At 47.0% G+C, this 27,637-nt stretch overlaps 1 protein-coding gene across 1 annotated transcript; it reads right to left on the reverse strand.

The window, feature by feature from the left end:
* Positions 1 to 17,237: 17,237 nt before the first annotated feature.
* Positions 17,238 to 27,183, reverse strand: LSS (lanosterol synthase). Its single transcript, XM_056350294.1, has 22 exons — positions 27,109 to 27,183; positions 26,837 to 27,026; positions 26,624 to 26,762; positions 26,432 to 26,540; positions 25,982 to 26,103; positions 25,554 to 25,650; positions 24,590 to 24,725; positions 24,267 to 24,375; positions 23,805 to 23,923; positions 23,268 to 23,365; positions 23,105 to 23,132; positions 22,442 to 22,498; positions 21,669 to 21,740; positions 20,917 to 20,967; positions 20,623 to 20,772; positions 20,185 to 20,281; positions 19,878 to 19,983; positions 19,260 to 19,325; positions 18,753 to 18,833; positions 18,279 to 18,449; positions 17,776 to 17,854; positions 17,238 to 17,554 (listed from the first exon to the last, which is right to left on the reverse strand). Exons 1-22 carry the CDS (start codon positions 27,141 to 27,143, stop codon positions 17,369 to 17,371), a joined length of 2,298 nt encoding a protein of 765 aa, XP_056206269.1. The 5' UTR covers positions 27,144 to 27,183; the 3' UTR covers positions 17,238 to 17,368.
* Between the last annotated feature and the right edge of the window lie 454 nt (positions 27,184 to 27,637).

The following is a 27,637-nucleotide window of genomic DNA, read 5'->3' on the forward strand; positions in this document are numbered from 1 at the left end:
TTCTTATCTCTTGATAAATTCTTGTCCATGCAAGTTGCTATTTTCTTTTCAAAAGTCAGGTTAAATGTGTGGAATACAAGTTGTTAAAAATGCTTTATTTTGAAGAAAAATATGAAGTCCTAAAGCAAAACTCTACAGTTGTTTATTATTATTATTGTTGTTGTTGTTGTTATTATTATTACAAATTCCTACTGAGCAAAGTTATTTTCTGCTGCCTTATGTCTAAATGAAAGACAAGATATATTACAGTGCTGATTGCTGTAGTGGTTTGGGGTTTTTTGCGTTTTTTTAATCACTGCAGTTCAGAGAAAAAAGCTTGTAAGGGTTTCTTACAGCAACTTTAATAGGAACAATGTTTGTTACAAAGTGGAAAAAATAAGAGAAATCATGTTTATGAAACTGGAAAACATTATTTAATAAAAGCATCGCTTTTACCAAAAACAATCTTCATTACTGAACCTGCCAAATGTAGCCCAGAATTGTTAACTGAGCACTGGATGGTTTATACCTCTGCATTCACTCAAAAATACACATCATCTGAATGATGATAATTTTTTGTGATGGATGATATGCTGGTATCATTCATGTGGTTTTGTTTTGCTGTTATTTCAGGGAGTGCATTTTATATATTTCTATATCTTCTGTTTTAAAACAATTACATTGCCCGGTTCAGAACCTTTAGAGTGAGTGGCAACTGTAATGAGTGATGCATAGCAAATATTTGTGGTGGGAGCATAACACTAGTAATAACACATTTTATATTGTAGTCAAGGAGGGGGCGGGAAGGCACCCTTGAAGGAAAATGTGGCAATGCTAAATGGAAGAATTACTGTCTCAAAAAGGATATTAGGAAAAAGCAAGCAGCCTACAGAGAAAGTGATACTTCCCAGAAAGCTGTATCTTAAAGGTGAAGGACTATCAGACTTAATAATTGTCAGAAGACAAACACAATTATATTTTAGGGGGGAAATTAAAAGTGATAAAAATGGTCTTTTAGTCATAAGATAAAATGGTGTCTCCATGCTTTGACAATGAGGATGAGATTAGAGCTGATCAAGATATTGATCCTGAACTAAAGGCATACGTTATCCTCAACTAAAGGCATACATTAGCTTAGTTTTCAGTAACAGTGATAACATGGAGCACAAGGATGGAGACAGGATAGCTAGTGGAAATGGAAATCAGCATATCTGAAGAAAACGGAAATTAATTCACTCATAATAAGGATGAAGGGGAGATAGACAATTTCCATTCTAGAATACCAAAATTGCAATGAAACTGCCCTTTGAAAAAATATATTAATAAATCTATCAAACTGGATGTAGTATTAGATAATAGGCAGCTAACAAATATGCTGAGGTACAAAACTATCGATCTGTTGTTTTGACTTAAGGAACATCTAAGACTATAATAAATAGTCCAAGAAAAAAAATTAAAGACTTTGAGGTAGGGGATGAAAAGAACATTACTAAAAGCTGATCATGCAAGACTATATTTATTGCAGTTTGGATAGGAAAATAAAAAGAAGTACGAAACTCATGGCAAGAAAGTTGACCTGCATTTTCTAGCTGAGATTGACCCTTACATCTAGTATCAGCAGCATACAAATTTGTAGGAAAAAAAATCATGACCTAAGTACTGCATTCTTTCATGCATACATGAAAGGCAATTACTCTCCTTAAGGCAATTACTTCTGTCTTTTAAACTATTTTACACTAGAAAAGAAATAGGGAATTAATATAGGTACATTTACAACTTGTTCTTACAACTTGTAACTGTAGACCATAACTTTGTTCCACATTTTAACACTGTAACTGTTTATCTTAATGATTTTAATTTTTGCAGGCCTAATTCATATTTTATTTTAATCTCCACAGAGGGAATTGCGGTTCTGACAGCTGTGCTTGGAGAGAACTATCTCTAATTAATAATTGCTGTAATATGTATACTTTTTCGGATACCCATGTCAATTCAGAGTATTAAGTATCAAAAATAGAAATAGTTTGCTGGAGATCTTTAGAGCAACTGTACTACAACACATGCAAAAGCTAATTTCACGTTTTTGTCAAAAAAAGGCAGTTCCACTTCCAAAGGGAACAATTAACACACCTGCAATACCGAGTCAAGGGCAAGTTAATCACAGTCCTTGAAAACTGAATGTAGCTGACTTTGCTGTGTGCAAAAGTTATTATAACAAATATTTTTCCATTTGTTTCCCTCATTTTATCATTAAATCTCACACTTCGTGTAGGAAGGTTTATTTTTCTTCAAAAGAGGAAAACAAGGGCATGTCTTTTTCCGGCATACATTGCCGGTTTTATACACTCATAGCTTGGAAATGCCGATTTTCCTTCAGTTATGCATTACAGCTTTTCTGTTCTATAATTAAGGAATTAAGAATTTTCTAGTTAGAACAAATCAAATGGGGTTTTATCTGTCTTATCCTACACAGTTCTCTGCTTACAGATTGTAATGCTGTCCGAGTCCCCTGACATCTATGGTATTTTGACATATACGTTGTCATACTTTGACATATATAGTATTAAACACGTGGAGCATGCTAAGTCTCCAGCACATTAATACTCAGGTTCTGAAGCAGATCTCATTCCAGAGCTGTCCATTTAACCGTAATATTTGCTTTGAGTTGTTGCTTATTTATCTAACAGGCGTAAACATGTGCCACTGCAGTAAAACATTTTCAGTTGACCTTAAAGAGCAGGTACCTTTATGATCTGGTTTTCTAAGGATGTCGTATTTTATTTCTAATTGTGCACAGTGGTAATACAGTTCAAAGATAACCTAAATCTTGAAACCATAAAGCTTTCTCTGGGAGCGTTCTGCTGCACAATGCACAACTCGGACGGTGAGGGGGTCACCACCTGGTTGTAGCAGACTGATGTTACTGTGGTGTTGCTTTAGATCTGGCAATTTCCTTAAAGGTGGGCCCACAACGGCCCATAACTCAGATATGGAGGAACTAAATATTTAATTCCGATGAACAGTTTACGCTAGCCGCAGAGCCATGTTTGTCAAGCAGAGTAGGACCGCCAGCCACTTCCCGGATAGTCACAGCATTTGTATTCAATTCAGCTTTCCACACAATTTTTATTACCCTTCGGCACCTGCTGTTTTTCAAATGAAAATTTGTTGTTAAGTAATTCGTGTCCTCCTAAGCACTGTCTGTCTCTCTGTTCTTCCCCCTCCACAATGGCAAAACTTCTCACATTTTTTTAATGTAAGGTTTGATGTAATTTACGAGGTATGGGTGTGATTGCACATACTTCTTGGGGAGAGTCAAGCCAAAGTGGTGACAAAGTAGCAGCTGTAGTTGTAGCTGGCTGTTTTGTTGTTTAATCTGGTGACATTTATCTTAAAAAAATCCACAAATTAAATTAAAAATCCCTGACAATGAGTGCTGTATCATCACTTTCTTGTTCAGAGAGGCACATAATTATTTCAATGTCTATTTGTGTTCCCTTGAGACTATAATCATGCATTACTTTTTCATTAATGACTCCGCAGTTGCTTAAATTTGACAAGTCGAGTTCATGATTGTTTGATAAAAGGACGTTAACTTCAAGGAAAATATCAATACGTAGACAAGATGATACAATCCCGGTATACCAGCTTCCTGATGAAAATGAAATGGCAGATGGTAGTTGTGTTGATTAGCAGTGTTCACAAACCATGACAGCAGAATGTGTGTGGAAAGGATGAAGAAACAATCCGCAGGGCAGATGACCAAACAATTGAAAAATGTTTTGTTTTTTCTTTCATTCCAAAAGAAACCCAGATTAACACTGAACTGATTTCTGTTCAACAGAGGGGAATCAAGCGAGAAACAGGAATTTATCTTTTGTTTTCTAACATTTGTGCACAGAGGGACATCTAACCAGCAACACAAATGTTCACAATATCGCTAGGAAAACGAGTGCTGTTAAGCCATGTTTTCTCTCAGTCATTTACATAGGATTAGCATTCTCAGTGTCTAAACAGCAAGAGGGTATAATGGACGCTTCCAAATAATATATGGCAAAATATATACCAACTTATAGATAGTCAAGTTGTAAACGGTGTTGCTGATTTTGGACAGTTCTAGGAAAATATTTGTTTTGTATTTTCTTAATTCCACATCTCACCACTCAAGTGTCAGCCTTTTGCTGCTATTTGTCAGTGTGACTCCATGGGTCTTAGTGAATCCAAGTACATTTCCATCAGCCTCATGTGGAAAGCAGCATCAGATACGCTCCTGAGTTTTCTAGATATTGGACACAATCCTCATGCCAAAATTACTTTTAGTGGAAAGCGGAGGGAAATAGCTCCAATATCAGTATCAATTTTCTGCAAACTATGAGAATGAGGAAAAATTATTAAATCCATAGATGTTAATACATGTAGCGTTGCTATTCTTCCTGAATAATATAATATGAAAATTGAACAAATCATGAAACTGCAGTTGCCTGTTGAACTACCATGAAAATGTCTATCAGGTGGTAAGACTTGGCTGCCCCGTTGTCAGGAGCGATTAGCCCTTGCAGAGAGACTACAGCACCTGCCTGATCTGTTATGCATCTAGTTTTTAAAAAAAATATGCTGAACAGATAAATCTTTACCTTCATAGTATGAAGAAAAATGGCTGGAGTGTTTGTATACAGTTTATTTTGCTTATTGCATTTATTACAGTGGAATATAAACAAGGCAATATGCTGAGGGGAGGGGGTGGGATGTCAGTTCCTAGTAGACAACACTCAAATTCATCCGTGCCATAGAGAGCACGTTAGATTATGCATTGGCTGAATTTTTTGGTTTCGGCTTTTTAGAATTAAAATCCATGCCATTTTCTAATATAATTTAGAGATAGCTTTCTGAGCTGTGTTTAAGCTACATCATAACACAGGTACCCTAAAGAGACTGAGTAAATGTGGAATTTAAGGAGAATTTGAACTTGGTTTGTTACAAAGTGTTAATGAAAACCAGCTCATTTAAGAATCTGCATATTGTTACACTAGCTTTTTCCTTTAGGTAATAGTCTGATGTTGTCATGAGTCAGTAGCACACGAACTCTCCTCTATTGTATGTGTGTTCCAAGTATCACAAGTTGGATGAAGCGTGGTCGTATGCAGAATTATGAATCAGCCCTCAAACGTCTTCAATTTACAGTGCATAAGCCAACTTTCAATTTAAGCAATGTACTATTTTTTTAATAGTTAAAATTTGAAAAAGGAAATAACATGATACAGTCCAACAATGTACTGTGCATCCCAAGTGGAAGTGCACACAAAACCAAAGATGTGGATAAAGCCAATATGATGAAGTGGTTAGGTGCCTGTGTTCCATCTCTCCACAACTGTGTGGGTTAGATGTTTGGGGTTTGGTTTTTTTTTTTTTCATTATTCAGCTGCTGATTCCTGTGGCTTCAAGTGTGAATTTAGTTACGTTTTTTCTCACTTGGACCAGCATGACTCACCAGCATGAGTAAATTAACACTTACAGCAGAAATACTCCAATTATCTACTATGTGAGCTCAATATTTAATAACATTACCTGTTAGTAAAGGAATGGTATACGCTCACTGTAAATTAGCCAAAGAAAAATGAATATATGGGATGTTGTATTAGTGAGTACATTCACAGATATAACTTTTTTTTGTAGCATCATATCTAAGCATACAGGGAAAACAATTACTTCTTAGGAAAGTACAAATAAACTGGTAAACCTTCAGAGGTAATACATTGAGGATATCAGGTATATTAATTAGCCGGGATGAATGTCAGTGTGCTTATTCCCTTCTTTGTACCAGAATTATCAGTAATTAACATCTTAATGGCTCTTTAAAGAAACACAGAGAACAGGAAACTGATAATTCTTTTCTTAGACAGAAGTAGATAAGATTTTTTTCAGGATTATAGCCGATGAGATTTAATGATCTGATTCACTGGCCCTGTGCTTGTACCAATTACAGTGAAAATGTCATGTGTTGAGCACCACTGAAAATCAGCCTATAAGCAACCGAGATCTGAAAGCATTAAACCTTAACTTGGGAACTTTCTGTTCCAAAGGCATTCTTTGTGCTGTGTGTGTGAGAAGTTATATTTAGAACCACAAAGCGGGAATGGTTATATGAGAGGCTACAGATCTTAAATGTAATACAAGTTTAAACTTAATTTAATTTGCATAACAAGTACTAAGGTGTTACAGAATATTTTTTTAGTCTGGGGAACCAGAATGCGCCTTTTAACAAACACAAAACTACTGTGATCCGGTTTGCTAATAAATTACGTAGTTTTGCTGTTTTCTTGCTATAGCTCAGCCATAAAAGCTTTCAATCTACTTAAAGCTATTTAAAAAGTTACTATCTTCCGGGCTTGGCAATCAGCCTTGAGATTTATTGCAACTTTGGAAGATACCACATAGGGTGGAGATTCTGTAGTCATCTCCCACCTGGTACTGGCCACTTCTCCAAGGTATCACACAGTGAACAGCACAAGCGAATGTGATACGTGCAGTAAGTAGCACAGAAAGTGGCTCCTGCTTACCTGTCAGGAAACAAATACTTGTGTTCTGGTTTTAGGAAAAGTTCCTAAACGGTTTGTCTTCAGAAGGTTGATTTCCACCCACCCACCCACACCCCCATCCCAGTTTGCCTATGAGTGTACTGAAGGATTTCTGTTTAGTGTGGGAGAACATCCCCCCAGCGTCCCTTAGCTGTTATGTAGCGCTTGACACGACATTAACTGTGCCTGTTGATTTTGCACTGGGCTTGCACCTGACCCAGCTCCCTCTTGCTTGCTGAATTTATCTGATCACTGTGTCGGAATGTGGCCATGATGTAGTGAGACTAATTGAAAAATTTGGATGATTAGTTCTGTTTACAGCAGAGCGATACTGCGCCATAAAAAGCAGGATCTTGCCCTTGGTATTGCGCTGAGTTCCCAGCAAAGAGCAAGATCTATGATTTTGTAGAAAGGTTGAATGTCTAAACAAAAGTGATGGACTGTGTAGACAATCTTTCCAAGGCATACCTCTTTTGCAGTCCAAAGTAGACTGTAAGTATGGATACTTTTATTCAGAAGAATTATTAGCTTGTTTCTTGTGTATAGCTATTTGTTTGGAATGTGACTGCACATACATTAAATATGACACCTGCCAGTTCCAGATCCCTGCTGATTTTTAACAGCCATCAGGGGCTCAGAGTTATGGGGTAGGCAGTAAAGTGAGAGCTGTGTATTACGCCATTGTGAGGCACTTGTGATTCAGTGTGATGACAAGAGCACTAAATTGAATTTGCCTCTCATTTTCTGTTTTCTGGACTGCTTGAGAAACCTCAGATATTGTTCAGAAAATTGGGACTCGGCAGATAAGGAACTAGTACAACAGAGGAACATGCCACTAGCTCATACAAAAAGGCAGTTGGGACAGAGGGGTTTTACTATTACAGGGTATTTGCCTTAAAGCTTTTTCTTAGCTTTCAAAGCTGCAGAAAAGACGCTTATGTTTGAGTTCATCTAAGGTCAAAAAGATCAGTTTTGTGTGCTTTATTTGCAAATAGTCTCATTTTCTAACCTAAAGTTTGGTGAATAACTCTCTTATTTTTTTATTGTGCCTACTTCATACTTTTACTTCTGTTAAATTTCTATATGGAAAGGCTGTGATTTATCTGGAAAATTGTATGGGATATAAACCTGATATTCCAAATTGAAAGGCTATTTTTTTAAACTAATGAATGTATTTGCGAATGAGTTCAGATTGACTTCACAATACATGGCGCAGTTAACCACAAAATTTCCAAGAAGCATATAACACTAGCGTCACAAACTATAGTTGCACACAGGCATTTAAAATTTCCAAAACACAAACCCTCTTCCATGTGCTTATGCTCTACAGCAAAAACCTCTCACCTCCATTACAAGCATGTGATTTTTATGACTTCTGGGAAAGCTGCTAGCACATATCTGGGAGAAAAATCTGCTCTTTAAAACGGAAGAAAAAAACTGCAAAGGATTTTGAAAGCTTAAGTGCAGCAATATATCATCCAACTTGCCTACATGGTCCTATTTTGTGAGCAAAGTGCGAAAAAAATAGACTAATATAAACAGAAAGGTTGGAATTCTCATTTATTTCATGCAGAAAGATTGTAGAATCACTTCCAAAAGCCATGTGGGTATAATCCTGTCTGTCTTTTGCTGCCAAATAAACTAAGAGACTTCAGTGAGAGATTTGCTTGCACAAAACATGGGGCTGAATCTGCAACCATGCAATTTTATTTGAAAAACCAGAGATTTTAATCTCTGTATATAAATGGTTAATGTTTTTTGCAGAATGTAACGAAGATAAATTGGGTCATTTTCCCAATTAATTTTAAGGGTCAACAAGTGAAATAATCATAAAGTTTACAGGAGGAAAAAATCAATGTTGTCCCACAGGGCTAGTGTTTTAGGGCTGAGAGGGTCATATCAGCAGGTTTTCTGGCATTTCAATCGGTATATATGTTTTGTTTGTATTGAAATACTTTTAAAACAATGTATACTTGCTGTATGCCACTATGTTTTCCAGTTTAGATGCTTGGAGGTGAATAACAAGGCTGCAGTAATGCATTTTGTTATCATAAACTGTCTTTTTTAAATTGTAAATTGGCTTTTTGTTATCATAAATGGTATATTCTTCAGATAGCGTGTTTTCTGCACGTAGCTATTTGCATCTGTTTTGTAGGTCAAAATGCAAATTATTTTTATCTTGTCATTTTGTTTAAGTTTGAGTTCATGTGCAAATCCTCATCTCGGAAACCTTTATGTTGTTCGGTGTGCTTAGGTCAGACGTGGACAGACGCTCTCACTAGCTTCATGGGAAAAGTTCAGCTTGAAAGTGAGAGGTGGCTCATGCATCAAGCCTTGCCTTTCAGACAGACAGTGTGAACACAACCTTTTGTAACCTCCTGAAAAGGCTGTTTTCACAATCACAGGAATAAAGACAGTACATTGGAGTATTTTTGTTATATATTTCTTGTCTAACTCCCACATTAGTCAACAGAAATTTTCCCTTGTGAATTTGATGGATTTTTTTTTCCCTGCTTTTGGATTTGTTTTCTCTTACCAGTGTGTGAGTACTGCCTTCTGACTCTTAAGAGATGTTTCATTTCTTGTTTTTAACTCTGGTACCATTTTCAGAAAACTGGAATGAATGCTATATCTGCTTATGTACTCACTTAAACAAACACATTTAAGAATACCACAAGCTGATACATTTTCAGAAATAATATAAACCTACTGGGAAAGCAGTGGCTGTATTGATACATGGGTGAATTTGCTGTATTTTTATTATAGCCACCGGTCTGTCTTGTTTCCTGCTCTCTCTGAAGATTTCTCAGGAGTCTGACCTATTCCAGTAATAGAAACTTGTCTGTTGTTGAAGAGTCTTTTCACGGCGTGAAAAATGAAAAAAGCTTTTACATGTTCTGTCAGCTTTTCAAACTGATGTAATAACTCTTTGTAGCAGCAGAAGGCATTTAAATTTTTAAGTTTTGCAGCTCTTATGGCAGAGAAGAATCAAGTTTTCTCTGAAAAGGCACAGGCTACAGTATAAATAGGTAAATTTACACGATAAACCTGTGGCTGTCTTAATGCAAACAAAAGCTGCGAAATGGAGACGTGTATGGTTGTGATGATGAGCCAGCTCAGGGCACTATTTCAGTACTTGTGTGTTGCAGATCAACCTCATGACCTAAGGCTTTACTCAGGCTTCTAATTTTTTAATACTCTACCACTTTTCCCAGAAGCCCAGAACCATGCAGACAGTTTGCACTTACTGATCCTTAAAATTCTGGCATAAAATGCTTCTCTGAGCCCCCAAGATGGGACAGTTATTTAAATGGCACACACACATGTCCACCAGAACCTGGACGAGCTCTGCTGTTCTTCTAAGCCTCTGCTGGAACTCCTGAACAGCGGCAGGAAAAAAAAAATTGTTACTGAGTGCTTCATTTGCAGTGCTAGAATTTAATCTTCATGGTCTGTCAGCAATATTGTTCAGTCTTACTGTACACAATATATGTCCCTTTTAGAAACAGTCTGTAAATACTTCACTACAGATTCTCATCCCCTGCCGTGAAAGCTGGTCTTTCAGGTTTTTGATTATGTTGCTTCTGTCTTCTATTGAAGTTGAAAGATTGCTGCAATCCATTTTTATAATCTTGTGGTTTTCTCTGGAGCCAAAACCCAGAGTTTACCTGTCTGACCTCTTTGTGGATTGTTCTCTGGGTAGTATAATAGCAGCCAGTGGTGTTTTCCACAGTTTTTAAAAGGGCGCACTTCAGCTTGGTACGGCCATTGAGGCTCCGATTTGTTTCTGTTTGCACAAAATCAATTTTTATCCTTGTTCAGCTTTAAAGTAGTCCTAGTCTTAACTTGTTAGAGCAACTGCTTAAAGGTAAGCTCAGATTTCTGTATTTATTCAGCATATTCTGCCTGTACCCCTGTTCTATGGAGCCCCGTGTGCTATTGGTAAACACCGTATTTTCTTTTCTCGGTCGGTTTTGATGCCAAGCCCATTACTAGAGTTACATTCAGTGGATTGACAGGGAAATATTGATGTGTCTTAAACTTTTTTCCATTTCTTTTGCATCTCTTGCCTTAAAGTCTGAACTGGCATTAGGCTCACTCTAACGGAAGACTGCTCTAGGAGTGCTATAGCAGCTCTGTGTCCCAGGCATCACCCCACGTATTGCCGTAGGCTGCTGCTGGGCTAACGTGGGTACCTGGTAGCTGTACCCGCTGAGAGCACGAGGCCTTGTGCTGCAGTATCAGCTTAAGGCTGTAAGTTGCATTTTTAAGTTGGGCCATCAGTTTTATTGTCTTAGCTTTTGACTTTTTGTTAGTAGTTGGGGAAATTTTGTACTTCGGTTTTAGCGCACATAATGCAGTCATGAGTCAGGGTATTGGTTCAATAACATTATTCAAAATCAGAGACTTCAGAAAAAGCTAATGAAATAAAGTGAAATATAATTACTGTGCATCTAATCAGTTGTGCAGTTCTGTGTGTGCTGTACCAAAACAAAGAACAGTACAAATATCTCTTTACCTATGGAGGACATTCTGCAGGTGCTTGCAAAACATCCCAAGAATTAGCATGTAAAATGAGCAAAACCAGAAAGACTACAAATAGCGTGGAGGTATCAACCTGCACATAAAATCCATGATTACTGTAGTTATGTACAAGTATATGCAAGTCATTACCCTGAGCGTAATCTTTTCATGATTTTTTTTCAAATATTTGCTTTTGCCTTCATACTTATTTTTAAATAATCGTCTGGTTCTTGGCCTGTGCTCTCAGCTGATGGTACTCTGTTTTGATTTTTATTTTGTTCTGCTTATAGTAACTGGGTTTGGGTGTGTGTGGAGAGCCCTGTTACTGGAGAATTGCTTTCCTTGGCATGAATAAATCACAAGTTCTCAGGGGTGGCTTTTGCTTCTCCACAGACTGATGGTGGTGCAGGAGAAGGTTCTTGAACTTCCACAATTTCTAGAGGTTTTGTAATTTATGAACAGGTCAACAATAGTTACTAGAACCTGTGGACTAGTCTGTGGACAACACAGAGATCTGGGGGATGGAAAAGTGCAGTGCAGGTTTATATTTTCAGTCCTGCTCCCTGTGAAGTGCTCTTTGGCAGAATGAGAAGGTGCCTTCCTAAAGCTTCCTCGGTCACAATGCAGCGGTTCCTTAGGGATGGCAGCCTGAGGCACGTGCATTGCAATAAAGTCCTGAACTGTGCTATTGTTGCATATGTTTTACGTTTCTTATGACTTTCACACAGATTATTATTGCCTAATTTTAATATTTGCAGTTCAGTGCTCTCAGGAAATAGGCATGGAGTTAAAAATGAAAGTATGTACGTTAATAAATCTCTCCACTTTTTTTTTTAAAGGTTTTTCAGGGGTGGTTGTTGTTTTTTTTTTTATAAACAGCTGTTTGAGTTGAAACAGGAATATGTGAATAAAAATAAAGTCAGCACATGAAAGACTTTTATCATAAAGCTTTCAGAGTCCAATTGGCTGAAGTAGGACACAAAAGTTATTTCCCTCTTGGGAGAAACTGATAGTTAATTCACAAGGGCTATGCTGACTATAGTTCTGCTTCTTTATGAGCTGGTCCTCATCAATCATATTTATTGTTAGCTATCCAAGCTGTGCATGTAGTAAATTAACCTCTTTTCAGTCTTCTTTCATGAATCTTTTACCATGCTATCTAAATGCATAAAATGGATATTAAGTAGTATCAATTATAATTCTCAGGCTCCTTACACTTATATGAATATATCCAAAAGAAAACTAACTTTTTTGGCTATGTTCTGAATAAAGACGGTGATGTCTTAAACCATGCTTCTTCTGATACTAGGCCAGAAAATACAATATTTTTGAAAAGAATTAGAAAACAAGTTTGTTTTTATTTCCCACACCCTATCACAGGAAGAGACAGCTAGCATTTCTCTTTTGAGAGCACTGTCTGAGTGCATTGGCATCTGAGCACACCAGATGTCCTGTTGGATACCCAGTGGCAATAAAAATCAGATACTCACCTACTTTGAAAGACAAAAGGTAAAATATAGCTCTTTAAAGTAGTCAGTTTCAGTATCTTTTGAAAACAGTTCTGTATATCACAGACCTTTAATTTTTTGGGGTGTTGTTTCTCTTTTTGTCCTTAGGTACAAGAGACCCCCTAGAGTGGGTCTTCCACAAGGCTCCTACCACCTCTCCTGTCAGTGAAATACATTTTCTGATGAAGATAAATCACTACAACAGCATTTGAAACCAAGTCAGTTCTCTCTTTCATGGGAAGTCTTCCTCTTCATCAAGTATGCAACTGCGAGTACAATGTTATCAACAGCTCTAGTGGAGTTGTTTATCTGCCTAAGATTAGACATAAATCTAAGCAATTAAATTGAGTGGATTTAAAATTATATATATCTATGTATATAAACCAGTCATACATTGACATGGCAAAACTGTACATGGGCCTTAGCTATCCAGATCTCCTAATGCTTCCTGAAGCTGCCGTTTCACATTGGATCTGTAGAGATGGCAGCGGAACCCTAAACTGGAGATGACTTTCAGCTCCCTTGCAAGCCTGTCTCTCACTGTGTGACTCAGATTTCGCTTGTGTCTCTCCCTTACTTTCACAGATTGATCTCTTTAACAAAAAGACTGAAAAACATGAGAAAACTTCCCTTTTATTCTAGTAAATGTGATAAAATTCATCTTCTGCCCTACCAAGAACAGCTGAGATTACCTGAAACTGTTGAAGGAGCTTTACCTTTCCTCAATACAGCACCGCTCTTGAGCTGCTGAAGGAAATGGTATTCACTACAAATTGCAAACCTCTTTTCTCATTATCACAGACAGCAAAGCTTGGCTTACAGAAATGAGCTATGACATGAGGTAACCTTAGCAATGAATTACTGTAAGTTTTTCTCATCAATGAATTTCTGTAAGTTTTCTTCGATGTATTTCACGGACAAGGTCACGCGTGTAGGGAGAAGAATAAGCGGGGACAGCACCCACAGATTTAAATTAAAATTTAAATCAATTTAATCCATACTACTGAGATGGATTAGTCTGGATAGTATACGCACTTTTTTTAGCAATAGAAGGATGAAAAGGTGAATAAAGAAACAACTCTTACTTTACTTTCAGATGCAAAAACCAAGGAGCATACAATGAAACTAGCTAATGGGAAGTCTGAAGTCCTGCCAAGCATCTCCCGGAGTCCTTTGACCCCTGCCTTAGGGCACAGAAGTCTCCAAGAAGATACCAGAGGTAATTTTTCTCTTTTGAGGGAAAATCTCTCCTTTAGAATCCGAGACTCCTCCTACGTCTATCTCAGAGTCTCTTGATCTCTTTATAGGTACCTGGCATCCTGGGTAGCAGCCCTATATTCCTGCAAGGACACTACCTGAGATTTTTTTCTCTCTTTTGGTAGAAGCTATTTGCACCTCGAATAGTGTGTCACACCCTGAATCCTGTGTTCAGTTTTTGGACCCCTCATGTCAGAAGGGATGTAGAGGTGCTGGAGCATGTCTAGAGATGGGCAGCAGGGCTGGGGAAAGGGCTGGGGCAGAAGGCTGATGAGGAGCTTTGTGTGGGACCTGGCTGAAGAGAGAGGGATGCTCTAATGGCTGACTCTCCAAAATGATGTCTGCCTCCCTTTGCAGAGTCCTGGTACCCCGCTGCCTTGCCCCAAGGTGGGGACACCTCTTCGGGACAGCCAAGGTCTCATCCCCAGGCTGATCTAGGTCACATCTGGGACCTTCTCAGGGCAGTATGGAAGATAAACAGCAGAGGCACTGAGCATAGGTGAACCCACTGAGCAGCCCCTCACTGCGGCTGCCCTCCTCCCCCCCCCCCCCCCCCCAAGAACCACAGGGCATGGCACTGTGCCCTTGGAAGCAAGGACAATGAGGTGGAGAGCCTGGAGCTGCCTCCTCCTGCTGCTGGGCCCCTATCATCAGTGCAGAGGTTCTGGCTGAAACGTGGAGTAACTTCATTATGTGTTTACTAGAGGCTTGTGGCCTCATCTTGTCAGGCCCTGCATGCTAACGGGGCTTTCCAGGTGGCTGGGTGACACCAGGTGGCTGTAAGCAGTGGCACCAGTTGCTCCAGTGGCCAGCGTGTCTCTGGTATACTGTGCAGCCCAAGCGACAACCTTTAACACATCTGCAAGCCACAGTTTATTACTGAGCAGCACCAGAACTCGTACTTCAAGGCATGATTTCATGGCTAGGGCTGGTGTAGCAGCAGCAGCAGCGATGGAGAGAGCAAGAAACATAGTCCTAGGGCCCCCCCTAAGGGTAACGATGCCCCAGGCAGCGAAAGCTGTATTATAACTCCGAGGGGTCGTTCCTTATTTACCTGTCGATGCCTGCATCATTATGGATTGATACTACTAACCGAAACAACTATGACCTCACAACAGTGTGACCTGTTAAATCCAGTAACCCTACTGCTGGAAATACTAATAGCCAGAACAGGAATCTCTTTACAACTGCCTAGAAACTCTGGAATTGAAACAAACAGTTTTGCTAAAAGAAAAGGAACAGACCCTCGGCAGCCTGGACTTGCTGTTATTCTGCGATGGATCATCCTACTATGAAAAGGGACAACAGTTACAGGACACACCATCACCACACAATTTGTGGTGCTGGCAGCAAGAGCTCTTCTGGTACACCCTGGGGCACAAGCTGCAGAATGAAAAGTTTTAACTCAAGTATATGCTTTAGCAGAAAAATCAAACCACTTACATCCACATAGTCTCCCAACTATGTTCTGGGAGTAGTGTTTGCAGCAGGACTGATCTGGAAAGAAAGAGGGTTTCTAGCATCAGCATGACACAAAATGGCACATCCAGAACATATTTTGGATCTTCTACATGCTCCAGAAAAAACAAAACAAGTAGCAGTATTATACCATAAAGCCCACCCGTGAGACACTTCTGATCTGACGGAAGGAAACAGCCTTGCCAACGGTGCAGCTAAGGCAGCGGCTTTACAACCCTTACAGGTACAATCAAAAATACAAGAAGAAATGCTACCATAACTGCAGAAGAATCAAAACAAGAATGTGAAACCGTACCCACAAAAGAAACTGAAAAATGGAAACATCTAGAAGCAAAACAGGTAAATGGAATCCAGACGTTAGAAAGAAAACCTTTTCTCTCCAGGATTCTTCTGTTGATATCTCTGGTCAGAGAGCTCCACCATCAGACACATGGAGGAGCATCTTATCTAGAAAAGCAAGTCTCTCAGTCATGGGTGGCACCTGGATTGACCCAAGCAATATTACAAGTCACAAAAGGATGTCTGAGAGATGCAGAATGTAACGCAAACTCCAAAATAGACACAAACCCAAAATGAGGGCCCTTGGACCCGGATGCCATTCCGGAAACTACAGCTTCACTTCCAAGATGTGTCTGCCAAAGAGAGACAAAAAAACCTACTGGTTATAATGGATGAACTGCACTGTTGGGCAGAAGCATTCCCAAAAAGCAACTGCTCGAGTGGTGGCTAAAGCTTTACTGAAAGATACTGTCCTTCTATGAAGTTAGACCCAGGCAAATAAGAATATTTTGCCCCTAGGATGGAATAACACCGTGTGGTAGCACAGGTCACCCTACTGGCCAGCCAGCTGGCTGGGGAACAGCTTTGCAAAAATGGACTGAGGGTCTGGTGGGCAACAAGTCCAAGAGAGTTCAGCCAGCTGCACACCGGGCCTATTTGCACGAGTGTAAGCAGCACATGAAGTGCTCCTTACCTTTTAGTCAGCTGCTTCCTCAATTATATTTTTCTGGGGCCAAAGGCAGAAGGAGGGCAAAGCAGATACAGGCTCCAAGCATGGCTTGCTTGTTGGTGGAGATGCTGCCCATCCCACTGGGGACAGGTGACCCAAGCCAGGTTACATGATGCTGCTGTGCAAGCTCCCCTCTGCTTGGGACACATGTTGGAGCAAACGATAAGGAGACCAACACACGGTTAAGTTCCACTTGCAACACCATTAGCAATTTATTAACCTGTCAGTCAATGTGACTTCCAACTCTGACAACGAAACATGAAGGTCCAACTGCACCATAGACTGAACAGAGGCACCCGCTGCACTGGGGGAAGGCTGGAAGCCCAGGGACCCAAGATGTACCCTGACATTCACCACCTCAGTGCTTTCTGCTTCAGTTTCCCCTTTTTCAAAGTAGAAACGATGGTGGCAACTTCCACCTGTGAGGCTCTGGGAAGCCAGGTGCCACCATCTAGGGGATAGAATGCCAAGGAAACTGAGCCAAACACTTGTCTTTCCCATCTGTCTGGGGGAGAGGACAGGTGCCCTTCCCCTGCCAGGGCTTCAGAGCAGAGAGCACTTCAAAGGCAGTCGCTGGCACCCACAGCACCCAGGCTGGCTCAGCAGGGCCTGTGCAGCGCACCCCATCACCATGCTGGGCATGGGGGAGGCCCAGATCCCACTCTTGCTGCAGACAACCAGCCTCCACAGCACGAGGGGAAGGTAAAGGCAGCCTTGCTCTGCCCAGGCTGAGAGAGTCTGTCTAGATACGTAATACAACACAGCTCGGCAGCTTTCTCTTCTCGGATCACTAAACTGTTCTAAAAAGGCACTTCACTCCCTGTCCCATGAGGAAGGATATATCTGGGAAAAACCTTTAAGAGTAAATTTTTAGAAATGTTTCAACAGAAAGCAGAGGACCTACAGCACCACGGCAGCACTCCTCCCTGGCAGAGGCAGTGTTAAGATCAGCACTGAGCAGCAAACGCCCCCAGGGCCCATGCAGCAACCCATACCTACTACAAGTCAGAGGCCACGGCCTCTGCAGTGGCCTGGGTTCAGGCAGACAAGGCCTCTGGCAGAGTCTCCACAGCCCCAGACGAGGATCCGAATTGCAGCTGCCCAGCAAGAGGATGGCTGGGATGCAGCCGGCAGAAACGCCCCAGCGTCCAGATGGGGAAGACATTGCGGTAGGCAGTATAGCTGATAGCGCACGACTTGTTGAATACCCCAGCAATATTCTCCTGAGAGAGAGAGAAAGAGAGCAAGATGGTATGGGTGACAGGGCACCACAGTGTGTCCAGGGTGCGGTGTTGAGCTCATTGCCTTCCCGAAGTCCCCCACCAAAAGCCACATATGGCTTCCTTTCCAGGTAAGGGAAAGCACATGACTGCAATGGCTGCACAATGCCCAGGACATCTGCAACACCAGGGAACCCCTTGGAAAGACCAGAGGAAAGATGTACCTGAGGCCAGTCCCCGTTGGGCAGCTGCTTATCAATCAGCACTTTGATGCCCCTTTCCAGCACGCTGACGTCAGGGTACCTGCAAAGCACGAGGCAGATGTGAGCACTCTTGCCCAAACCATCATCCATCCGCTCAGGGAGCCCAACCTTCAGGCTGCCCCGAGCGTGTCCCAGGCACGCCGAGAGCTTTGGGAAGGCCCCCCACAACCCCAGGACACCAGACATGAATACAGCAATATTTTCCCAGGCTGGAGGCCTGTGGTTGTGATCCAGACCTTTGCTTTGCACCGGCTCCCCCTCACCCGGCATTACAAGCTCCGCTGGCCTGTGGAGCACTGTGCAGGCCAGTCCCTCATTGCAGGAGGCTTGTGACCAGCAAGGTCACGAACAAACATGGTTGGGTGCACGGCCCGCACCAGCCCCGCCACACAACCCAGCCTACATTCCCCACCTCACCGAGCACCCAGGGCCAGGCGAGGGGAAGAGGTGAGGGCTGCTCCTACCTGACAGCCATGAGTCCCAGCAGGGCCCAACACGTGTTGTGGATCTGCGACGTGGCACTCTGCACATATGTGCGCTGCTCGCAGGACTCGAAGTCTTCTCCCCAGCCACCATCTGCCATCTGCTTGGAGAGGAGGAACTGGCAGGCCTGGGCCACCTCTCGGCATGCAACCCTGCACGGATGGGGCAGAGAACCAGACAGGGCTGGGGACAGGGAGCCTTTGCACACCCACGTTTCCCAGCGGCAAACAGGAGCTGTGCTCTGCCCTGCCCACAGCTGGGATGGCCCCCAAGAGACTGAGGCTCTCGGGCAGCCAGCACCCTGGATATTATTGCAGGGCCAAGGATCTGGGAGGAGCAGCACCCGGGGCAGGAGAGCCCATGTGCATCCAGGGCATCCACCCAGCCCCACCACGGAGTCTTGCCCTGGCCCAAGAAGCAGGCAGGGGTAGGGGAACCAGACAGCCCCTCCTCACCCGTTGCGGTATGTGTGCTGCATACTGGCGAACGCCTCCAGACCAAACCAGGTGCCGTAGGTGAAACAAACCCCCCAGCTCCTGGAAGGAAGAGGAGAGTGGTATTGTCAAGGGTACGAGGCCCCACGTGGAGGCAGGATGGCACGTGGCCATGTTCACAGGAAGAGCAGAGCCAGGCACAGAGCCTGACGTCCCTTATGGTGCAACCATGCCCAGTCCCACCAGCACCTGCTCCCAGCTCACTCAGGTGTCAGCAGACACTCTGGAACCAGTGGAGCTGGAGCCACCCTAACCCCCAGGGGTTGTCCGAGTCTTGTGCAATGCACAAGGTGCTTGCCTCACCTAGGCAGGAGGGAGAGGAAAGGAGAGCAAAGAACCGGAGCTACAGGAGGATCAGCCCCTTCTTGCCCCTTCCCACAGATCCTGCCAGCCAGGAATGCTTGCCATCATGGTCCCTCTCACACTGGGGCACCCAGAGGAAAACTGGGCACCAGGAACACCGCTTACCCTTCCCACGACCCATCAGCTCGCTGCTTCTTGCGACAGAAGTCCAGGCCCTTCTGCAGAGTCTCCCTGGTCAGGAGGAGAGACACCTACTTCAGAAGCAGCTCAAATTCAGTGGCTGCTTCATCAAGGGCATCCACCAGTCCCTCTGAGGCTTTGATGGGTCCCAATATTAGAAGGCTTAAGAGGCAAGAGCATGCTGCAGACAGGCAACCACACTGTTCAGGATCTCAGAGTCAAATCATGCACCAGTTGGGTGCTCTCATGCCAGCATGCAAGCAGGGGACCCAGCCTACAACTGCCTGCAAGATCAAGGCAACTGCTAAGAGGCAGGCAGATCTCCCCCAGTTTCCCCAGTCTGGTCCCAAACAGCCGATGCCCTGCTCCTTGAGAGAGGTTGGGCCCCAGCCTCTTGTGGGGGGCTCTGGTTTGGAGAAGTCACCAGCATCCCAGCTGCGCACACACCGAGGGCCTCTGCAGAGGCTGCTTCATGCCAATGCAGAAATCCAGGCAAGCCCCCTGACAAGACTCAGCAGGGACTGTGCCAGGAGCCCAGAGCAGGCAGTACGGGACACTGCAGCCTGTCCTCTCCCATACCCGATTCTCACCTCAGTGCCTCACCTGATCTCTGGGGCTCTGTGCTCAGGGAACTCACTCTGGAAGTGTCTCAGTGCCTGCATGACAGCTGACGTGCACTCCACGTAGGTGTAGTCGATCATGATGTCGCCTACCAACAGGTGAAGGATATCAGCCTCTCAGCTGGGGAGCCCCTGAGCCACACACTGCCAACCCCTCCCTTGGACCCAGGGCACCCTTATCCTACAGAGGGGCCGGGGGCAGCACCAGGCACCCGCTGGGCACAGCGAGGCCAGGCCACTGTGTCCCTTCACAGTGCACAGGGTGACCAGCCCCATACAACTCCCCTTACCAAACACCTCCGAGGGATTCAGCAACTCCAGTAAGTGTCCTCCTCGTTTGGTTTCATATGTAGCAAAGCCTCCATCGGAGTTCCTCATGCTCAGCAACTGCCCAGACAAGCAGAGAGAGGGGTTGAGGCTGGCTCACAAGCAGCACCACCCCAGTCTGGCCGCAAGCCAGGTGTGAGGACAAACTCAGACCCAGAAGTCGGTGGGGCTGGCAGACAACCCAGGTCCCAAACCACATCAACAGGCCCAACCTGGACCATCACATTACAACACATATGTAGCCCTGTATCATAGTAAATATGGTGTTGCCATACCAGGCCACAGGCCTCGTACTAGCTTAGTAATAGCAGATCTAACAACTTGTCAGGCCTTGACCTCTCCTATCTTAGCTCAGTTTAGCTGCCCACATTTCCCCTAGCCCTAATTTTTGCAGCACTTACCACATTCACTGCATCAAAGAGGCGCTCAGGGGGCACAAGCTTGGCTATGAAGGGGCACTTCTCCTGCAGCAGCATCACTGACTTCAGTCCCTCTGCTGTGCAGTCTGCCACGATCCAGCCACAGTCTCGGGTGCTGAAGGGGAAGCCACCCTGGAAAGGGGTCAGGAGGGCTCAGCACCTTCCCCTGCTCACTTCTTGTAAGTAGGGGGAGGTGCTGCCCCTCATTCCCACCCCCTCTGCCCAAATCCCTGCCCCGTTTGCACATCCTTCAGAGACCAGTTCTAGCCATTGTACCTTGTTCATATGGCGATAATATTTCTGGTAGTCAGGTGGGTTCTCTGGGATCTGGAGAAGACAAGAAACAAGTCAGGGCAGGCTGGAGGTGCCTGGCTGCAGGACCACGCGCTGGAAACCATTGCAGATGCAGAACCATGTGGGACTGGCACTACCTGTCTCTTACTTGAGAGAGGCGGACAAGGAAAGAGGTCAGCTCTGGAGCAGGGAGTGCTGAAGAGAAAGCACATTTTGGCCTTTTAGCAAACGTTGAAAGTCCCCTCTTTGGGTGCTTTCCTGTCAGGGAGCCACCTGCTTTTAATGCTCCCATTAGCAGCACCATGAGCAAGACCTATAACTGCATCTGCACCAAGCTGCTGGTGATGGTGACCCCCACCTTGAGCCACCAACCCAGCCAGTAGGAGTGGAGTTCATAGTCACTAGCCAAGGAGTCTGGGTTTCCCAGAAGGGTGCCTCAAATGTGTGGGCACCAGAGAGAACGAAGGGCAGAGAAGTCTAAGCTCTGAGTTTTCCAGTCTCTCTTAACCCAGGTAGCCAACCCAAACCTGGGCCTGGCCAAGGTCCTCTCCAAGCTGCAAAGATGGCTCCCAGCAACAGGGAGCAGAAAACAGGAGGCTGTCCCTAGGACTTTGCTAATCTGGCCCTTCAGAAGAGCTCTTCAGAAGGCAACAGATGCATCCAACAGGACTCCGAGAAGCAGCCAAGTCTGCATAGCCAGCGTGTGTGAGACACCACCAACTGGCTCCACTCACCTGGGTGAACCGGAGGAACTCATAAGCGTTTTGGAGGCAGGATGTGAATTCAGGAATCTTCTGGGCTTCCGCCTAGAAACAGATGTGCACAGTCAGCAAGAAGTTGGGGCCACCAAACATGCCCCTCAAGAAGAGGATGTGCGGGAATCTTCCTGGCCTGCTGATCTAGGTGCCGTTAATGCCTGGCCCTTCATATAGCCCTTTCTGTAAGTTTGCACTCATACTTCATTTACTGTCTCCATTACAAACCCCTACAGTGAGAGCTGAACCCACAACTGTTGCCAGCATTGCTGAGAGAGCTATTTGCACGACCAGGTTAGGGGCTTACCAGGGTAATCACAAATCACACTGCCCTCCAAAAAGCACGCCCACCATAGCGGTCTCTGCCCCAGTGCGGGAAAGCAGGAGAACCTGCACGCTGTCCCTGCCAAACGGCAACACTCTGAGGCCAAACAGAGCAAGGAGGAAGGGCCAGGGTTTTACAAGACTGCAGCAACTGGGAAGTCTAACTGGACTCAGCTGGTGCTGTGGCCTCCTGCTTCAAAATCAGCTGGCAAAAGTGGGCCGTACCAGCTGTGCTGGGCACCCTGCCTACCACAGCTGAGGTGGGCTCTGAGAGGTCATGTGTTTGCCAGGCTCAGTCATACAATGCAATGCCAGAACTGGCACAGCAGAGGTCTGAGGGAATGCACAGCAGGAGCTGCTGGTATTCAGGGACGCAGCAGGAGAGACCATTTTCCCAAGATGGCACGTAGCACTGAGGGGTGCGTTACCTCCAGGAAGGCTTGGATGGCAAAGGCAGTATCCCAGAGCTGGGATCCATTTGTGCCCTGGAACAGAGAAAGCAGATAGTGAGGGGCCAGTGCTGGCAGCAGCCTGACCCAGCTGTGGGGTCTATGGGACAGCATATCGCCCCTGCAATACCCCCACTAGCGCCCTGCATCTCAGTTTTAGGTTACCCAGCATGATGGCTAATGTGCTGGCATAGAGGGGACAGATGCAGCAGCTCAGGGTCAGCAAGGGTATAGGAAATGAGACAGCTGCTTCAGCCTGCTCTGCCAAGACAGGAGAGGTGGCTAGTGATAAGGAGCAGAGGAACACAGTGACTGTGAGAGAAGCACAGCTCAGTCCACATGCAATATCCAGGGCCAGGCTTTCTCCTTCCCTTCATCCAGGAACAATGGGAATGAAGACAATGAAGGCCTAGAGCTGCCCCCTCAGCTCACAGCCACAGAGAGGCAAACTAGCAGGACAGACACTACTCACTCCTGGCACAGCCAGGCAAAGTGGCAGTGAGATAGACAAGGCCACCAGGCACCAAAGGCAAGATACCAGGAGCTCAGGCCTAGGGTGAACAAGCTATCCCATTATCCCACGGGCTGCCCCAGCATGCCAGAGTTCCTCTCAGTGACAGCAGAACTCCTACAGCACTTCACCTGCATCTTCATGCCATCGAGGCCCAGCCTGTGGGAGGAAAGAGCACAGTGCTGCAGCACAGACACAGCGAGAATGCCAGGAAGCGGGTCAGGAGACACGGTGTGCTCGCTCCACAGGGATCACAGCCTATGCTGTGCCAGATGGACCACACTCAGCCCTTACCAGAGATAGTCGGGGATCCTGGAAACATGCTCTTGAAAAGCTGGGGAGTTCTTCCCATCCACAAACCAGCGAACCAGCATGTTGATCGTTTTGGAAATCTGCCGAGACCAGCACTGTCACTGCTCTGGATACAGCTTCTTCCAGCCTCAGAGACACACACCCCTCCCACCCAGCGTAAAACCATCTAGAGGTGGTCCCAGGCTTGATCCCAGCAGCTCCGTCTGTGGCACCACGCAGCATAGCTGAGTGAATGAGGCAGGTGCCACGAGATTACTTCAGAGCTTCCCCTCAGACCATTTTCCTGGACTACAAGAGGCACCCCTCACCAGGGCCACAGCTGGCCCCATGCCCTCTGCACCTTCTGTGCCCTGTTAGCATTAAGCTCTTGAGCATTAGGATCCTGCAGCAGGAGTTGTGCCTGAGCAAGATCTGGAGACTATGGTTGCATACCACAATTACAAAGGGCTGGGGGGCCACAAGTTGGTCCCTAAAGAGCAAGGGGCAAGATTTTTAAAAGACTGACAGCAACCGTCTTACCGGCCCAATGCTGATGCACTTGGTGAATCTGTCATCAGCTTTGATGTGGTCATACAGCTCTGTAATGGCTCGCTGCCGCAGGCGAGTGCTGTGGTGGGCTTCGTACACATTCATGATAGCTGCAGGAGAAGAAAGGGACATGCAATGAAAAATCCACCCTGTGCAGCCAAGACTCACTTGGTGTGGCAAGCCGCACCACTGCTCTCGTGATGACCAGTTGAGGAAAGCATGGGAACTGCTATACCCCAGAGTGGCTCGAGGACCCGAGCACAAGGCCATGCTGTATTTAGGGAGGGAGAAGCCCAAGGATCACACAGTCCATGTCTCCATCCCAACTCCACGGCATACATCAGTAGCTGGTAGTGGACCCTGAAGAGCCCCCATGGTACCAGGCAGCTTTAGTTCCACCACCACTGGCCCATATGCCAAGGGCCTTCCTGCCCCAGCCAACACCGCACTCACCATAGGCAACCCCCAGCAGCCAGCTGTGCGGGGTGTACACATCACAGGCAGCCACGTTGTTCCTCTGGGCTGGCCAGTCTATGCTGGCGTAGTCTTGCACATACAGCTCCTGGCACAAGACAAAGGGCATCAGCCTGGCAAGCTGGTAGCAAGCACCCAGAGGCAGCTCACTGCTGGAAGCTGCCTCCACTGCCTGGACAGAGAGACTGCGCGGGTATCAGAACTGCCACTTTGCAAGCCAGAACAACGACATGGCTGGCACAGCAAGTAGTCAGGGAGCCACGTATCCTTGTCAGGGAGCCCCAGCAAGGTCAGCTCCTTACCTGCCGCAAGCTCTGTATGAGCTCATCCTCTTCTGCTGACAGACGCCTGGCGTAACAGTAGCTCATTGGGAGGTAAACCTGGCGGCAGTGACACCAGAGCCGGGACGGGTGGGCTGGGAACCACGTAGGAAGCAGCCTGTTTGCAACAGAGAAGGTGCTACTGTGAGGAACAGTGAAGGTCACAAGGGCAGCACAGAGAAACAATGCCCAGAGCAGGGTGTGCCTTTCCCTATCCCCTGTACCAAGCCTGCTGCTGCTGGTACAGCTACAGGAGAAAAGAAGGGAATATCCACACAGCCTGGCCATGCTCATATCATCCCCAACAGGGCTGCTCCCTCCCCACCAGGGCCAGTAGACACAGGGCAGGGAGGATGCTGAGCTCAGAGAGGAGGCAGGGGAGAAGTCAGTGCAAGGGCCCTTCTCTTCCCCACGCGACTTTGAAGGCAGGGGCCGAGTGATGGTTAAGTGCATTCGATGACAAAGCACCAGCAGCCCTTGGTACTGTGCAGTCTGCAATTCCCCCCAGGGAAAATGTCATATACTTTCCCCCTCTGACACCCAGCAGCCCTCTGAGTAATCGGAGAGCACCAGTAAGGGTTAGGGTTAGAGCTAGTAGCCTTACATGTGGCTGTCCCGCCCTGCTAGGGCCCAGTTCTGGCTAGTCACAAGAGCAGAAGATACATCCGTGAGCTCCCTACCCGCCACCAGTATCAAGGACCCTGTGGGTAAAAACCTAACAGGGCTGAGCTCTGGCATCTCCCTTCAGTGCAGCATTCACTGCTACACACCCACTGGCTGGCCTTGCTGCTGGTCTCCCAGCTGACAAGCAGCCTGAGCATCCCCAGCTGCAGGCCATAGCTAGAGTTATCCCAGCAAACACCAGTACTTGGGAAAAGGTCTGGATTAAGGCTGGTGGAAAGGCTGAGAACACCCCCCAACATCCAGATCTGAGGGGGGCACGTACCACAACTCTGGGAGAAGTGTGTTCATTCCTTCCCAGCTGTAAACATTCAAGACAGCCAGCCAAAACTTCCCCCAAGAAGGGATTCCCACAGCACCTCCTGCAGAGATTGATATTGGCTTTCAGAGTTAATGCAACCCTGCCAGCTCCCTGCTTTCTCCCCCATTGCAGGGTCCACTTCTCCCCACGTTTGAGAGCCAGCTGCTCAGGCTGGGACACATCCCAGGAAAGGGCAAGCAGGCAATAGTGAAGAACATAACACACTTTCCCATTGTTAACTCAAAACGCAGGTGCCATCAAGGGCAAGCGAGATTAACAGTTCCTCCGCTGCCTGGCAGCCCCCACGCTGCACGCAGCCCTCAGCTCAGGCCAGACCTCTCTGAGCAGTGTACCAGCCCCACAGCTGCTACGCCGGGCACAAGGGAGCTGACCTTTGCTGTGCAGGTTGACACGGGCCCTCACAACATCAGGGTCATCTGGTCCGACCCCCAGGATCCTCAGGGCTACGTAGTTGAGTGCTGTGCCAAACACCGTTGATTTGTCTTCCACATGCCTGCCACACACACACACACACACACAGAGACAGCACGGCCATTAGCAAGACACAACCCAGTGCTCAGGGTTGTCTTTGCTGGGGTGAAGTGGGATGCAGCGGGGACCATGGGAAAGGGGAAACCCTACCAGCCCAGGAGAGGCAGCCAGACTCGATGCTCCAGCATCTCTGTGACAAAAGTACCTGCCGCGCCACACGAGCGAGTCCAAGCACCCCCAGGTGTCACAGCTGCTGAGCCCCACTCCCCAGGCCCGGGCAGATCTGACAGCCGCTCCCAGTGCCGGACCCCTGAGGGGCCATCACTCAGGGAACCATCTTTGCCACTCACAGTCCCCAGCCTCCGTCCGGGAGCTGCACAGAGCGCAGGTAGCGCACCATCTCCTTCCGAAACCCCGCCGGCAGCTGGATCTTGGCCGTGTGACACACGATGAGGAGACCTGGAGGACGAGATGGGCTGGCTCTGACGGGGAGCCAGAGGCGACACCCTCTCCCCTCTCAGGGACGGGGCCGTGTCACCTACCCGGCAGGAGGAAGAGGGGCCCGCCGTAGTCGCCTGCCCAGTGCCCGTCCTCGGCCTGCAGCGCAGCGTAGAAGCGCATCCCCTTGCGGGCAGCCTCCCGGGCCGTGCCGGCCGCCGGCAGGGGCCGCAGCGCCCGGCCCTGCGGAGAGACAGCGGCTCAGCCCTCAGCCCCCGGGCCCCGGCCCCGCCGCCGCCACGGCCCCGGCCCCGCACCGTGTCCAGCCCCAGGCTGTGCTCCTCCAGCGTCGTCTGCGCCCGCCGCTCGCCGCCCGCCTCGCCGTCCTCGCCGTCACCATCGCCCAAGTAGCGCCAGCGCTGCCGGCCGCCCTCGCAGCGCAGCCGCCAGGCGGGCAGCGCCGTGGCCGCCGCCGAGGGCCACGGGCCGCCTCGCCGCCGCACCGCCCTGCCGGACACGGGCTCCGTTAGCCGCGGCCGCCCGCCCCCGCTATGCCCTGCCCGCTGCCCGCCGCCGCGCCCGCACTCACCCGCCGTCCGCCGCCATCGCCAGCCCCGGCTCCATCAGTGCCGCCACGGGGCCGCAGCCCGCGCCGCACCACCTGGGCCCACATCGCCCCACGGGCGGCAGCCAATGGGGGCGCCGAGCCGCGCCGGCAGCCAATGGGAACGCCGAGCCGCGCTGGCAGCCCCGCCCCTAAGCCCCGCCCCTAGGGCGGGCGGCTGAGGCGGGCGGCTGAGGCGGGCGGCTGAGGCGGGCGGCTGAGGCGGGCGGCTGAGGCGGGCGGCTGAGGCGGGCGGCTGAGGCGGGCGGCTGAGGCGGGCGGCTGAGGCGGGCGGCTGAGGCGGGCGGCTGAGGCGGGCGGCCTACGGAGCCTGCAGAGGGTAGCTGTGCCGAGTTCTGCGGCCTGCCGTGCCGAGTCCTCACAAAAAAAGCCACGTCAAGTGGCTTTGGGTTATAAAGGTGCTCTCGCAAGGCTGTCTCCTGGCCGGTAACTGCGACACCTCCCTTTGGCTGGGGAGCCAGGCCTGTGTGAACCTGTCCTCTGTGTCACTGTC

The sequence above is a fragment of the Falco biarmicus genome, chromosome 8 (genome assembly GCF_023638135.1).
Source record: "Falco biarmicus isolate bFalBia1 chromosome 8, bFalBia1.pri, whole genome shotgun sequence".
Taxonomy (NCBI): Eukaryota; Metazoa; Chordata; class Aves; order Falconiformes; family Falconidae; genus Falco; species Falco biarmicus.

Bases quoted from the DNA above. Each gene is read 5' to 3' on its own strand.
- LSS (XM_056350294.1), bottom strand. From the start codon at position 27,143: ATGGAGCCGGGGCTGGCGATGGCGGCGGACGGCGG. The intron at 26,104-26,431 runs GTGAGTGGCAAA...TGTGTGTGGCAG, and splicing joins CCGGACGGAGGCTGGGGACT to GCATGTGGAAGACAAATCAA. The intron at 20,282-20,622 runs GTAAGTGCTGCA...TTGTCTGGGCAG, and splicing joins TCTTTGATGCAGTGAATGTG to TTGCTGAGCATGAGGAACTC.